Below are 14,056 nucleotides of genomic sequence, written 5' to 3'. Positions count from 1 at the left end.
AGTAGGAGTTGGGCTTGCAGGCAGTCTGACTCCTACAACATTTAAACTGCAGAGCTGCAGTGGGAGTAGGTCTGAGGTATGTCCCCCTTTGCGGCTCTTACTACATTTAACAAGTAGAGCTGCAGCCATCTGGGACCCAGTGCAAGTCAGGACGCAGCAGTCCTGTCTTGTGCTGAGTCCCAGACTGCTGCAGCTCTGCCTTTTAAAGTAGTAAGAGCCACCTGGCAGAGCTGCAGTGGGAGACCCGGTGCAAGCTGGGAGTGCTGAGTCCCAGCTCACGCCAGGTCCCAGAGTGTTGCAGCTCTGTCTCCGCTGCACCCCAAATGCACTGCAGAGATGGTACAGAGGCAGCAAGGGTGGTGGTGGGGAGTGAGTGGTTGAGTAGTGACTCGACTACTTGGTGAGCTTAAGTTTATCAGAAAGTCGACTACTCGAGTAGTTGTTTACATCCCTAATGGCCACAGGACAAATGTTGCAATGAGTAATAATAGGTAACAAATTTGGCATTGCCTAACTTTCAAATACTTGACTTAGTAACCCAGGGTATGTCTACACTACCCCGCTAGTTCGAACTAGCGGGGTAATGTAGGCATACCGCACTTGCAAATGAAGCCCGGGATTTGAATTTCCCGGGCTTCATTTGCATAAGCCGGCTGGAGCCATTTTTAAATGCCGGCTTGTTCGAACCCCGTGCCGCGCGGCTACACGCGGCACGGGCTAGATAGTTCGAACTAGCAAGCCATTCCGAACTATCTGTAGCCGCGCGGCACGGGGTTCGAACAAGCCGGCATTTAAAAATGGCGCCGGCCGGCTTATGCAAATGAAGCCCGGGAAATTCAAATCCCGGGCTTCATTTGCAAGTGCGGTATGCCTACATTACCACCCTAGTTCGAACTAGGGTGGTAGTGCAGACATACCCCTATATACTTTCATTTACCATAGTTTTTCCTTGTGTAATTATGTAGTTCTAATTGAATGTCTCTTGCACACTGAGAATTCTGTTAATTTGCTTTTAGAATGTTGGAAGCTTTTTAATACAAGTAATGACTAAGGCACTAAAAGAAACAACATTAAAACACAATAAAGTAAGTGGAAAATTAGTTTTCAATGTTAATAGGAGAATTTAAACTAAGTAACACACTGTGTGCTTTATTGTCAAGCAGCTATCTTTTTCTCTTGGAACCACTAGGGGGCTATAGTCAACATGTTTTATTACTTACAGGACCAATTTGTCAATCATTTTGAGCTCTGGTGGTTCCACAGTTGCTAACTCTCCAATGTACTCCAAAAGGAAGCCAAATAGTTTCTGCAAAAAGTAAACCATTTAAAAACCATTACACAGTTGTATGTGTGTGTACTCCCAATTGTAAATTTTAAATAACATTTTCTTTAAATAATGTGAATACAAAAACAATATATTTCAAATTGCTCCTTGAACATTTAGTCCACTCACTTTAGCATTCAAAATTCATATTAAAACTCAAACATACTTCTAACTTTGCTTTGTTTCCTACTGCAAGGCTTGGATGATTGCACTTCTGAATCCTCTCTAAGATAACAAGCTGTTCTTCTATTATTCTTCCAAACAGTAAAGATTTAAGTTTTTCACAGGATTCTGGAACTATAATAATAATAATAAAAAAAATCAAGCATAACCTGTTGAAATTTAAGATAAATTAGAAAATATTTTACATTGTCAACAAACTTCTAGAAAATAGCTATTTCAAATCAGAACAAAGCAATAAGACTTCTAGAAAAATGTTAAGTTAACATTTAAAAGATAAATAAAACCATATTATCACTATGTTATTTGAGACAGAATATACAATCACATAGCCATACACAAAGAGGAGCAGACTTAAAGTTCACTGTCCAAAATTTACCCATAATTCTATATTTTCTGTTTTTATGGTCGCACAAACTGTGTAATTTTCAAGATACGCAGTCCACTATCTTGCATGGAATACAGTAAGATATATATATATACCTACTAATGGAAAGAAATACGTGTGTGCCAGTTATTTATAGTGTTTTATAAAAGCTTAGCCAATGTACTTCCTTAGAGCTCTTTTTTAATTTAATAACTTCCCTCATAAAAATGATGCCAGATTCAATTTAAACTAGGGATGTTAAAATGTTCTTTAATTATTCAATTGTGCTTTCACTGAAAATGTCAGCAGTTACATGGGGGGGAGAGGGGAGCGAGAAGCAGGCTGCTGCGCAGGAGCCGGTGCACACGAGGAGCCGGCTTAAAAGCCAGCTGCCCGTGTGCACTGGCTCCTGTCTGCTGATACAAAGGCAGCAGCGTGGTGGTGGTGGTGGGGGGGGGGGGGGGGGGGGGGAAGAGGGAGGGAGGCAAATAGAGACATGCATTGCCCCTTTAAGTATGCCGACTTCCCTTCAAGTACACTGCCCTTGTAAGTAGACCAGGAAGCCCAGACACAGGACTTTGTAGCTGTGATATCCTGCTTTGTGGAGAGGGGGTACAGAGTTGGAGGGAGGGGGCTCAACTAGGGAAGAGGGGGGAACAACAACATCCCTCTTCCCGCTCTCTCAGCATTGCAAGCAGGAGGCTTTCGGGAACAGCTTCAAGACAGAGGGCAGGAGCAGCACGGCAGTAGGAGGAGGAGCAGCTGCATAGGGAACTTATGAGAGCTGATGAGGGGCTGCCAGCCCACCCTGATTCCAAACCCCCACAAGGATAGGCTGCTTTTCCAGAAAATCCTGCAAGTAGTGGACAGAGCAGGCAGCCATACGATGTTATAAGGAAGCTATGACAGGGTGTACCAACCCCGCCTTGGGCATGAAAGAGTGAACGTGGGCTACCTAGCAGAGAAAGCCCCACGTGCTGCCACTCTGAAGTACCCCTTCCTCCGCCCTTTGAGGCAGCAAAGGGGGGGGGGGGGGCATATCGACTAGTCAAAATACTAGCAGATAAGCAGGGCTTGCCGAACCGCAACATGCGCAGAGCGCCCGAACTTGGCTCTTCCGGGTTGCCATCTACTCGCCACAGGCGAGTAGACTGCATTATTTGTTGAGCCCTACCAATAAGCAAATGCTTATCAGTTAGTCGACTAGTCTTTTATATCCTTAGTAGAAAGGCCATTGAAGCAGCTCAGTCAGGGCTGAGTGCTGCGGAGGAAGGAGCTGATGCCAGAACTCCGCAGGAGGAGCTACGGGACAACCGAACTGTGGAGGCCAATCAGCTGAGAATGGCTAAGATGTGACTGGAGAAGTTGACGTTAGGGATGCTGGTAGGAAGCAGCCTAGGGCAGGGAGATCAAAAACCTCAAAAGCCTAGCGTGCTGCGGGCGGATTTGCCACTGAGCTAATGGTGGGACACACCTATCAATGACAGGGCCCTGGGCTGGGACCCGGGGGAGAGGGAAGGGCCCTGTCATTGATAGGTGTGTCCCACCATTAGCTCATTAGTCCCCAAGAGGTTGCTCCAGCTGTGACTGACTCTGGCCAATAAGGCTTTACTTTCCTGGAAGAGGGAGCTATTGATATGGACTCTGGCTTTTAGGCCTGACTGACCTAGAATAGGGAGTGATTGACTATTGACTCTAGCAGCTAGGCCTTACTGCCCGGAACACAGGGGGCACTGCTGCTGGCTCGGGCCATTAGGCCTCACTGTTCTAAGAGAAGAGCATGATGACTGATTCAGGCCACTTGGCCCCACTGCCCGGAGGGAAGGGAATGGAATGGGTCTCACTAACCCTAAGAGAAGGGATGTGGTACTAACTGTGGCCACAAGGACATAGTGAGAGGACCTTGCTCATAAGGACTGAGACACTCACAGGCTGCAACACTTAGCGAGGGGCCTGAAGGGTGCAAAACCCTGCCTATGAAGGGGCAGGGCAAAACCACCCCATGACAGGAGCACTGAGCAACAATGAACGTGTGCTTTAATAGATAAAGCAATGTAACAAAACATTAACTGGCACTATGTTAAGTGAGGAGTTACTACATGAAGTGGAGCCTCAGACATAGATCCTTATTTCCAGAAAATAAACAACCCCTCTACCTAGTCAATCAGTAGGAATCTTACCAGTAAATGTGTATGGAAGCTCAGATTTGGCAGCTTCTATCTTAGCATTTTGTTCTTTCTCACTTTGCAATTTATTTTCGTTTCCTTTGTGTTTCTTTTTCTGGTCTTCATCTGCAGTTACCTCTTCCTCGCTCCCCATGTCAGATTCAAGATCAGAGGGACTATCTGTAGCATCATCTTCCTCAACAATTGCTTCTTCCCCATCTTCCCTAGTAGGTTCTCCCTCACTTTCTTCTTCACTTTCACTCTCTTCTTCATTTCCACCTTCTTTCTCTTCATTTCCAACATTTATTTTTCCATCCTATTAATAGAGAAAAAGACTTAAACTAGCTTACAAGAATACTGTTGGGTTTTAAATTATAAGTTAAAATAACGCCTTTACTTGTATTACTAGAAACTAGGGATGTAAAAGTATAACCATTTAAATGGTACCTGATAAGCCTGGGCATATTGGTTACTGTTAACAGTTAGACACAGGCTCTTACCCATTCCTGGGGAGCCAGCTGCTGTCCCATGCTGCTGGCTTTGTATTCCAGACAGCATCCTGGGGCAGCAGTCAGCTCCTCAGGAGCAGAGTTGTAGCTGGGAGCAGCTGATTCAGAGGCAGCAGCATGGGGACAGCAGTCAATTTCCTGGGAGCAGGGCTGCAACTGGGAGCCAATGTGTGCCGAGAGCCAGCTTAACAGCTGGCTCCCAGCATGCCCTGGATCCTGGGGAGCCAGCTACTGCCCTGCACTGCAGGTGCATATAACCACTGAGGTTTTCAATGGTTATACAATTACCCACTTTTTAACAACCCTACTAGAAACACATCAGATCCTCTTATCTCCGAGTTTGATAAAAATTGAATATTATTTAAAATCCAGCGGTATATTAGGTGGACCAGTAGTTTGCAAATTAAAATTTGGCTCTGACAGTACATAGACTGGGTATCAGTTGAAAAGGGAAGATGGAGAAGTAGAAACCAAGGAAGAAAGATGAGCGAATTGGGAGTAGCTGAGCAAAGTCACTAAGGTGACATACAGGAAAACCGGTGCTGGGGATGTAAAAATTGAAAGATGGGCAGCCAGAGAAGCAGTGTCTGTAGCCAGAGTTACACCGCAAATGGAAGATTTCACCTGTATTTAAAAAGTGCCTTCTATGGGACTTTTTTATGAATAGAACAAGGAAGATTTCCCCTCAGTATGGGCTTGATCCCAAGATGTCAGAAGCCCCAACAACCTGAACTGGATAACAGCTGCTGAGGAACAAGTTCTACACTTACTTGCACATTTTGTAACTCAACTGTTCTCAATGCACTTACAAAGAATATAAGACAAGGAAAAGTGGTCCCAGAATACAGTTTTACTCCCTTTTATTTCTGTTAGAACTAATACAGACCTAGAAAAAGACTCTATCTATAGTCTGCCTCACACACCATGCCTCGTTACAAGATTTTTATTACTGGTGATTATAGGAGGGGGTCTGATAGATGCCACATACAATTTGCAGCAACAGAGCCATCATTTCTCTTGTTAACCAAGTACATTTGACATTACAAAAAGGGAAGGCAAACATCAAAGCCTGCTAGACTGTTTTTACAGGGTCACTGATCAGAGAGCCTAATCACTGAGTGAAGCCAATGCACTCAAAATGCCAGTGATTCCTCTATCTGAAAGAGGAAGGTAATTTCATGAGAACTCTGATCTGTTGCAGTTGAGAGGCACAAAGCATAGGTCGACAGAGGAGGTATTTAATAAAGTATGCTTTAAATCACTTTTTATTCTCCTCTAGTGTGGAATAGTTGCATACTAGTCAGCTCCTTCTGAGTGTGGAGAAATCATGGCTATATCCCTTATGCCAGAGGTGGGCAATAATGTTTGACCGGGGGCTCACTTTAGAAAATTTTGAATTGGCCCCGGGCTGTCCCTGAAGGGGCAGGGACTCAGGCAGAAGGGGCGGGGCCAGGACACCTCTGTGCTTCCCCACCCAAAGGCCCTGATTCGTCTGAGGGTGGGAGAGCATGCAATCTCTCTGCCCATCCCCAGAGAGTACCGACAGATGTTCTGAACAGCTGGCAGTTCCCTCTAGACACTTGTGCCCTGGTAGTGGGAGGAGAAGTTACACACTCCCTCCCGTGCCCACAGGTCAATCAGGGCCTGGGGAGGGAGAGCACATGAAGGAAGCATCACGCTTAGAGTCAACCACCAGCTAAGTTCCCCGAGCCCTTTGCAGGACGGGAGGAGACTTCACACGCTGCCCTACCCACAATGATTGGCAAGACTGGTGTCCTCCCACCATCCCCTGAAAGAAGCATGAGGCACTTAGAAGCACCACACCCCTTGCAGGGTGGGAGGAGACTTTGTGCGCTTCCCCCATCCCCAGGCACTTACTGTTCTGGGGGCAGAGGGAGTGGCAGGGCCTTTGCGGGCCAGATCAACTTACTTAGTGGACCACATCTGACCTGCAGAGGCCCTTTTGCCCACACCTGCCTTATGTGGATGATATTGGAGCTACAATTACACCATAAGTTGATCTCCGTACACTAGGGTGGGTCCTCTATGCTAGATGTAGGTTGCTTTACGCTGCCTGCATGATCAGTCCAGCCCTAATACAGGAGAGAATCTGAAACAATCTCTTGTGTACAAGGAATAAAGTTCAGGTGGAAAGTGCAGTACACCCAGATAAAAAATAATAAAATCGACAGAAAAGAGTTCTGTTTCATTGGAAATGATTTTCTCTTCATTACAACAATGTTGAAAGTCATTATAAAACAATCAAATCCTTACTTTATAAGAAAGTAAACGTCTGTCATCTTTATCCAGGATGAAGCCATCTGCTAAATCATCAGCTGACATATGCTTGGGTTTCTTTTTGTTCTCATGTTCATCTTTTCCATGCATTCGATGTAGTCTATCGGCCTGAGTTTTAAAATAAAATCAGGGGAAAGACAATATAGTTCATATGACCTAGATTATCTATTTTTTCTCCAATTTTCAAAGTAATTAAGAAAAGAAAACCAAAGAGAAAACAAAATTTTAACTAGCATTATTCATTTAACAGAGGGAAGGAACAATAAAACGCAAAGATACAATAACATATTAGCTTGAACTTCAAGTTGCCTTGTTTTGGTGAGTGGGACTGGTAAATGAGTCTGACTGTATATAGTCTAACCCATATTTTGAAGGGTTTGAAATATATTTACCAAAAGCCTTGTGTATCTTTGGCAATGAAATATTTATTTATACTCTTAAATATATATTTTGGTAATTATATTATTTTCACAAAGCAGTAGCTTCTTTAGAACTTTATGGTTGTGCAGCATGCATGCATGCATATTTCCTATATTTAAAATAGGTTTGAACAAACTTAAAAGGCTTTGAAAGGAATTTTAACTACGAAAACTTGTCAACTGACTCATCCAACTGTAACTGAGCCATTACTTATTGTGGAGCATTTCCCGCTCCCCCTCCTCCAACCAGCAATTATTTGGATTTGGAGCCAGAGATGCACTGCATGAAATAAGAGGAAAAGAATCTTTTCCTCCACTCTGATTAGTGATAACTGAGCAGCACTGTGGTCACTATAGAAGACTTAATATTGAAGTAGCCTTGCAGTCATAGCTTAAAGTTTTTATTTGAAGAAGATCAATTTAACAGTAGGCTTGGGCCCTACCAAGACCCACTCTTTGTGCACTGATGCCCAGGGCGCACTGAGCTCCTCGGGAACATGCAAACCTTCCCAGGTAAATCCTATCCCCCCACAGAGCAAACTCGCATCAGCACAATTGCCAGGGGACCCTTTGCAGCTACAGAAGGGAAGCGGTGCAGGATTTGCACAGATGTTGATTCAGCTCCTGTACACAACGCAGGTTCATCTAAAAGTTTTAAGCACATATTAGGTCTGAATGATACAGAAAGACAACCTTGGTGCAACTTGTATTTAACTGAAAAAAAATATTAGTTTTCTTGCCATGTCATTTCATGTGCCAAGTATTCAGCCCATTCTTTTTAAATAGTCAAATTAAAAATCCATGAAAAATGGGTAAATCATGTTATCTGTGTAGTGATGCAAATAGTTCCATTAGACTATGACAGGGGCTTATTTTCAGAATTGTCTCCTGCATCTTTTAGTACAACTGCTTTCAAACTGAGGTTAAAGCAATGACAAAAAACTGTAAAAGTTCACTACCAATGGGAGGTCTACACCACAATTTAAAACACTCACGTACCTCTAATTTCTGAAGTCTTTCTTGCTCCTCTTTTGCCAATTCTTCCTCAGTTTTCAACCTGTCAGAGGGTTGTGCCTTCATCTCAAACCCAAGTTCTCGAACAATCATATCATACTCATCAGGCTACAGAAATATACAATTTCATAATTAGTTAATATGTTACTTTTTGTGCACATCCACAGGAAGCCCTTGGTTCATTCAGGAATGACTATGATTGGCTCTGGAGAAGTCATGAAAGAACACCAACACAATAAAAGAACTTGGAAAAGACTAATTGAGTGGAAACTGAAATTCATGGAGACTTCCCCCACCCCCAGGAAAATTCTCACTTTAAAATACATACATACATACATAAGTGAATATGAAATCTAAGAAACTATATCTGGTCAAAAATTAGGGATGTAAAATCCCATTTAATTAGTTAACCAGTTAAATGTTAAGTGACCTAGTTAATTGATTAAAAGAGGGTGGGTGTGGATTCCATCTCGATGGGACAGAGCAGCCTCTACTACCCCTGCCCTCCAGTCAGTCAGGCTGAAGCAGCCACAGCACCAGAAGCAGGGGCTGCTTCAGCCCCTTGGTTTACCCAGTTACCTATTCACATTTCTATAAAAAAAACCAGAAAAAATGTTTAATAAACTGATCACTTACATAGCATTATATATCCTCAAACCAGTGTACAAAACATGAGTTACATCTTAATTAGGAAGACAATATCCTCATTTGACAGATAAAATGAGGTACAGTGTGCCCAGAGCCACAATGCAAATTAGGGGTAGAGATGAAAAGGGTATGGGTAGAGAACGATTTTTGGGTTGGGGGACACTGACCCACAGAAAAAATCAGTCGGGGGCCATACACAAGTGAGAAGCAAAAAACCCCAACAACAAAAACAAGCCCTCCCTGACGTGGCCCCGACTGAGAAGGAGAAAGACACTCCCCCGCACTCCCCTCGCGTACAGAGTCTGAGGGACCTAGGCTAGTAGATTGTGGGCTCCAGCCCCATGGTGGGGTGGGGGCTGCAGCACCAATGCAGGCTCCCCAATGCTGGGGGTGGGGGAAGAGGGAGAAAGACCAGGGCCTCGAAGTCCGGATCCAGGCAAGCCAAGGGCCACATCTGGCCCCCAGGCTGTAGGTTTTCCACCCCTGCACTAAACCATGCCACTTGTTTAAAACATTTAAATTGACAAAATTTTCCTTTTATACTAAACCAGATTATGAATTTTCTCCCAAACTGCATATGAACGCAACAGAACATCACTGATTCTCATTTTCTCTGTATCCAACAAACTTCCAAATGAAATCTACAAAGGTTTCATGTCAATTTCAAAACCAAGATAAAACTTGATAAATTGTTCATGGCATATTTGTCTACCTGTTAGAACTTCTAGATTCACTTTCACAATTAATCTGCCCAAATCACTAGAATTTTCACTCTTTTTTAAATAAGTGTGAAGAGAGATTTTATGTGCCAATTGATGCAGAAGTGAAGTTACTGCCACAAACATCTATTGCTAAAATAGGGGACATCTACACAACAGGGCAAAATGTGACTTAAGATTCGCAATTTCAGCTACGTCAATTGCGTAGTTAAAGTGGAAATAGTTTAATTTGGCTTTTGGTGCTGTCTATACAGCAGGAAGTCGAAGGAAGAACACTCTTTCTTCAACTTCCTTTACTCCTTCTGAAATGAGGATTACGGGAGTCGGAGTAAGAAAACCTCCAGCTTGACATTATTTCAAAATACTGTCTTGCAGTGTAGACACTTGCCTTTTTATTTCAAATAAGGGGAATTATTTTGAAATAATGCCCCAGTGTAGACATGCCCTTGAAGAATGTGTGTTCAAGAGACATTTCAAAGGCATTTACAACTCAGGCATTTTCCTTTTCAAGCAGATGATATCTCTTCAAGAAAATGTTTGTGTCTTACAAATAAACCAGAATATTATTCATATTTTTATAGAACAAGCAACCTCACTCAAATTCAACAGCTAATGAAAAAGCGTAGCCATAATCATGATGAACTTCTTGGTCAAGTCTTAAAATACTTAATACAAATCCTTTATTTCTCTAAAATTAGTATCTACTAAAAATCCTTCCAACCTCATAATTCTGAGATGAAACTCCTTCAGAGACTGTAGAATTCTTTCAATTTTACTAAAACACTAGACATTTTAAATATTTTAATTAGAAATGATCATATATAAATAACTAGTGAACAAATTCCTCCTTAACTGTCAATAACTACGTACTTTGATTCCATAACTGGAATCAAATCAGTAAAGGCTGCAACGAAACAAAGCTATATTGACAAAACCTTACCTTGGGTTTATCCTCGTCTTTATCTTTCCTCTCTGACTTAGGGGTTTTGTGGGAGAGAAGGGTTTGGATTTCTTTCCAATCAGTGTCAAGTTTTTCTGTGAGTTCCAAGGCATTTTCTCTCTGAGTTTGTCTCTCTCTCTAGAAAAATTAAAATATGCATATATCATAATTATTGTTCAATTGGCCAATAATTTGTGTAACTGCCCAAGGAAGATCACCTGCAGCATCAAGAGCAAATGAGGTCCATATGTAGACAAAGTTAAACATATGGTAAAAAAAATTAATGCACAACCAACCTGTTTTGCAATATTAAGCACTCTAGGTGAACAGTAGCACAAGCCTGCAATGAGGGATACAAGGGCAGAATAGCCATGCTTACAGAGTTCATAGGTGAAGGGTTTGGGAACCTGCAAAAAAGCAGACACTCTATACCTGTCATGTCCAACATGCTAGCTACTAGACACATGGCAATTCGGTCGGTTGAGTGTGGCTACTTGGCTTGAACAATGTGGCTATTTGGCCAGTTGAGTGTGACTTTCACTATAGTGGCTACTGCTTCAGAACCACTGGACACCACTGTTTTATACCATTTCCCAAGAGGGTCAGGTATATGATCATTTGGCTCTATATTTAGAAAGGCATACTCCCTTTACTTACTGCTTCTCCTGTGAAAAAGCACACTTCTCACGAAGAAAGGGGATATGGTGGTTTCCATGTCTTAAAGCTGATAATGGTTTTACAGAATGTTTTCTGCTATAATGATATGAAATTTAATGTAGTCTGTCCATTTTTGTTTATTATTATTATTATTATTCAAAGGCTACATACTCACTTTCTCTCGTTTGGATTTGGCAATCAGCTCTTCAATCAGCTCCTTGCGAGATTTAGGTTTTTCCTCTTCTTTATCTTGTTCCCCACTTGGTGCTTTCCTACGAAGGAGACCTCCACCCCCTCCAAAGTGAGCAGCAGTGAGCTCAGCTGAAAAAAGAATAGAAAAGATTAATCAATATATAGATTTACTCTGTCATTAAGATTATAAGGTGCTATTTCCCTATTAAGGCATAGATGCAACTAATAGATTCCCTGAAAGAATAAAACAGCTAGTTAATCAAGTTTTAAAACCCATATCCACAGATAACGATTGATGCTTGGCCTAAGTTAAGATGAAACTTTTGAAAAAAGGTATTCCCACTCTGACCTTGGGTTTCTAAACTTTAAGTTTCCTTTCAAATACCCAAAAGCAAAAGATACTTTGTGTTAAATCAGCAATAGAATGCTTTAATCTATTAATCCTCACATAATTAACGTGAAGATAAGCATTATTATTCGTATTTTACAGATAGAGCAAAGAGAAGTTCAGTGGCTTGATCAACATTCCAGAAAAGGTCTATGACAGCCAGGAACAGAACACGGTTTAATCACCAAATGCTGACTGTGTTTGATTTATAAGAGCACAAACTTAGGCCCTGATCCTGCAGACACTTAACAACAACAACTGATTTTAAGAATATGAGGAGTTCCACTGGCACACAAACATGCACAGGGGTTTGCAGGATCAAGAGTTCACACATCACAAAAAAGAACATCTATCCCACAAGAGGAACCTGGAATAGTAGGTTAGCTTCAACACTGGATTTTTTTTTTTTGCTTGTGATCACTGTCCTAACTTTCATGTCAGACATAACACTTGTGTTTAGTTATTTTATTCAAAGAGTACCCCAAAACTAAACAACACCAAAACCTGTTTAAAACAAAAAATCTGTACAGTGTTTATAATCTAGAGGGATATAAAATTAAATATCTATTTTTCTTTAAAACTATCTTTCATTGAATTAAAAATAAATCAGCTCTATTTTAACACAATTAATGCCATGATCCTGCAATTAACTTTGGACAAGTGCAACAGTCCAGTAGAGACTACATTGCATGAACTCCTACTACTTACTCATGAGCAAACATTCACAAAAACTTTTACAAAAGGCACGAACATTTCTACTGACATCATAGTCATATATAAACTGAAGTTGCCAGGCTGGCTTTTCTCTTTCTGTGTATCCAAACATAGCCACAAACAATCTTTATTCATATAAGCAATATTTATTTATATACTAGCAGATGTACCTGGCATTGCTGAGAGAGAGAGAGAGAGAGAGAGAGAGACAGAGACAGAGAGAGAGAGTGTAAGTAAAATAAATGAAAAATATACATGTTATTTAAAAAAAAAGAAGACTGGAGTAAAAGTCTGGGGGTGAGGAGAGGCAGGTGGCTTAGGGCAGAGAGTTGGGAGGGGTGGGGAGGGGCCTCAGGGCAAGTGTGAGGTGTACATTCAGGGCAGGAGACTCAGGACAGGGGGCTGTGAGGGGTCTTAGTGGGGCTGTGTCGGTGAGGGTAATGCTATCCCAGCAGCAACTCCTCCCAGGAGGTGGAGCAGCACTCCCCTGGCCAGCAGGCTCCCTCCCTCTGCAGCCTGTTAGGGGGGAGGCTCCAGGGGCTTCCCCCTCCTGCAGTGACCCACCCTGCAGCCTGTTGGGGTGAGGTGAGGCTCTGGGTGGCTATCCCTCCTGCAGTGGCCCCACAGCCTGCATGCTGTCAAGGGCTGCACGGGGCCTCTAGCGGTTTCTCCCTCCCCCCACAGCCTGTCTGGGAAGGGGTCAGGCTCTAGGGGCTGCCCCTCCTCCAGAAGGCCCCCTCACTGGCTGCTGGCTCTTCACAATGTGGGGTAGCAAACTTCAGGTGTGGGGCAGAAGGGCTCCTTGCTGGTGTGCTGGCAGGCAAGATGGCAGAGCCCTAGCCCTGCTGGCCATTCTCTTGGCCCTCAGGGGCCATTCTCTTGGCCTCTCTGTGCTCCTCTCTTTTGTGTTCCTTCTCTCTGCCTCTCCCTTTCCGTATTATGGGAAATACTCCCATTACCAGCACTGCCCATTTTCCAGACTCAACCAAACCCTGACCCTTGTTTAAATTAGAGTGAGAGAAAGCTGCACCAAATTTGGACATCCTAGCTCTTACAGTTTAAGAGGCATTCTTGAACAAATGGACAAACAGACTTATATATATATTTTTTTTGAGTGCATCTGTCTAAGTGAAGATGTAGACTTATCCAGGTGAAAGGAGATACTTGCATAATTATAGATTACTCACATCACTAAGGGATACAGAAACTAGCTCCAGATTTGCCAAATAGAAAAAATAAAAGTAATTATGGAAAGATTTTTAATATACAGGCAGTCCCCGACTTACGCGGATCCGACTTATGTCGGATCCGCAGTTACGAACGGGGCTGCCCCAGAGTACACGGACTGCGGGACCTCGCGGTCCTGCCGCCCCTGTACTCGGGGGCTTTCTCTGCGTCTCCCTGGTCTGCAGACCAGGAAGACGCAGAGCAAAGCCGCGGAGGGGCTCGGGCAGCCCAGGGGCGCCTGGACTGCTCCGCTGCGGGGGGGCTCGGGCAGCAAGGCAGCCCAGGCACGCCTGGA

The 14,056-nt window shown here is 43.0% G+C and overlaps 1 protein-coding gene across 1 annotated transcript in view; it reads right to left on the bottom strand.

Moving 5' to 3' along the window:
* NOP14 (NOP14 nucleolar protein) overlaps positions 1 to 14,056 on the bottom strand; it is a 50,497-nt gene that overhangs the window by 21,747 nt on the left and 14,694 nt on the right. Inside the window, exons 4-10 of the mRNA XM_075930837.1 lie at positions 11,416 to 11,561; positions 10,584 to 10,721; positions 8,262 to 8,384; positions 6,820 to 6,951; positions 4,052 to 4,352; positions 1,491 to 1,621; positions 1,221 to 1,306 (exon numbers count right to left, since the gene is read on the bottom strand). Of these exons, the coding sequence (XP_075786952.1) occupies positions 1,221 to 1,306; positions 1,491 to 1,621; positions 4,052 to 4,352; positions 6,820 to 6,951; positions 8,262 to 8,384; positions 10,584 to 10,721; positions 11,416 to 11,561 (1,057 nt within the window). The remainder of the gene's footprint in view (positions 1 to 1,220; positions 1,307 to 1,490; positions 1,622 to 4,051; positions 4,353 to 6,819; positions 6,952 to 8,261; positions 8,385 to 10,583; positions 10,722 to 11,415; positions 11,562 to 14,056) is intronic.

This window comes from Pelodiscus sinensis, chromosome 5 (assembly GCF_049634645.1).
Source record: "Pelodiscus sinensis isolate JC-2024 chromosome 5, ASM4963464v1, whole genome shotgun sequence".
NCBI classification, from domain to species: domain Eukaryota; kingdom Metazoa; phylum Chordata; order Testudines; family Trionychidae; genus Pelodiscus; species Pelodiscus sinensis.
This window is presented reverse-complemented; position numbering and strand designations above follow the sequence as displayed.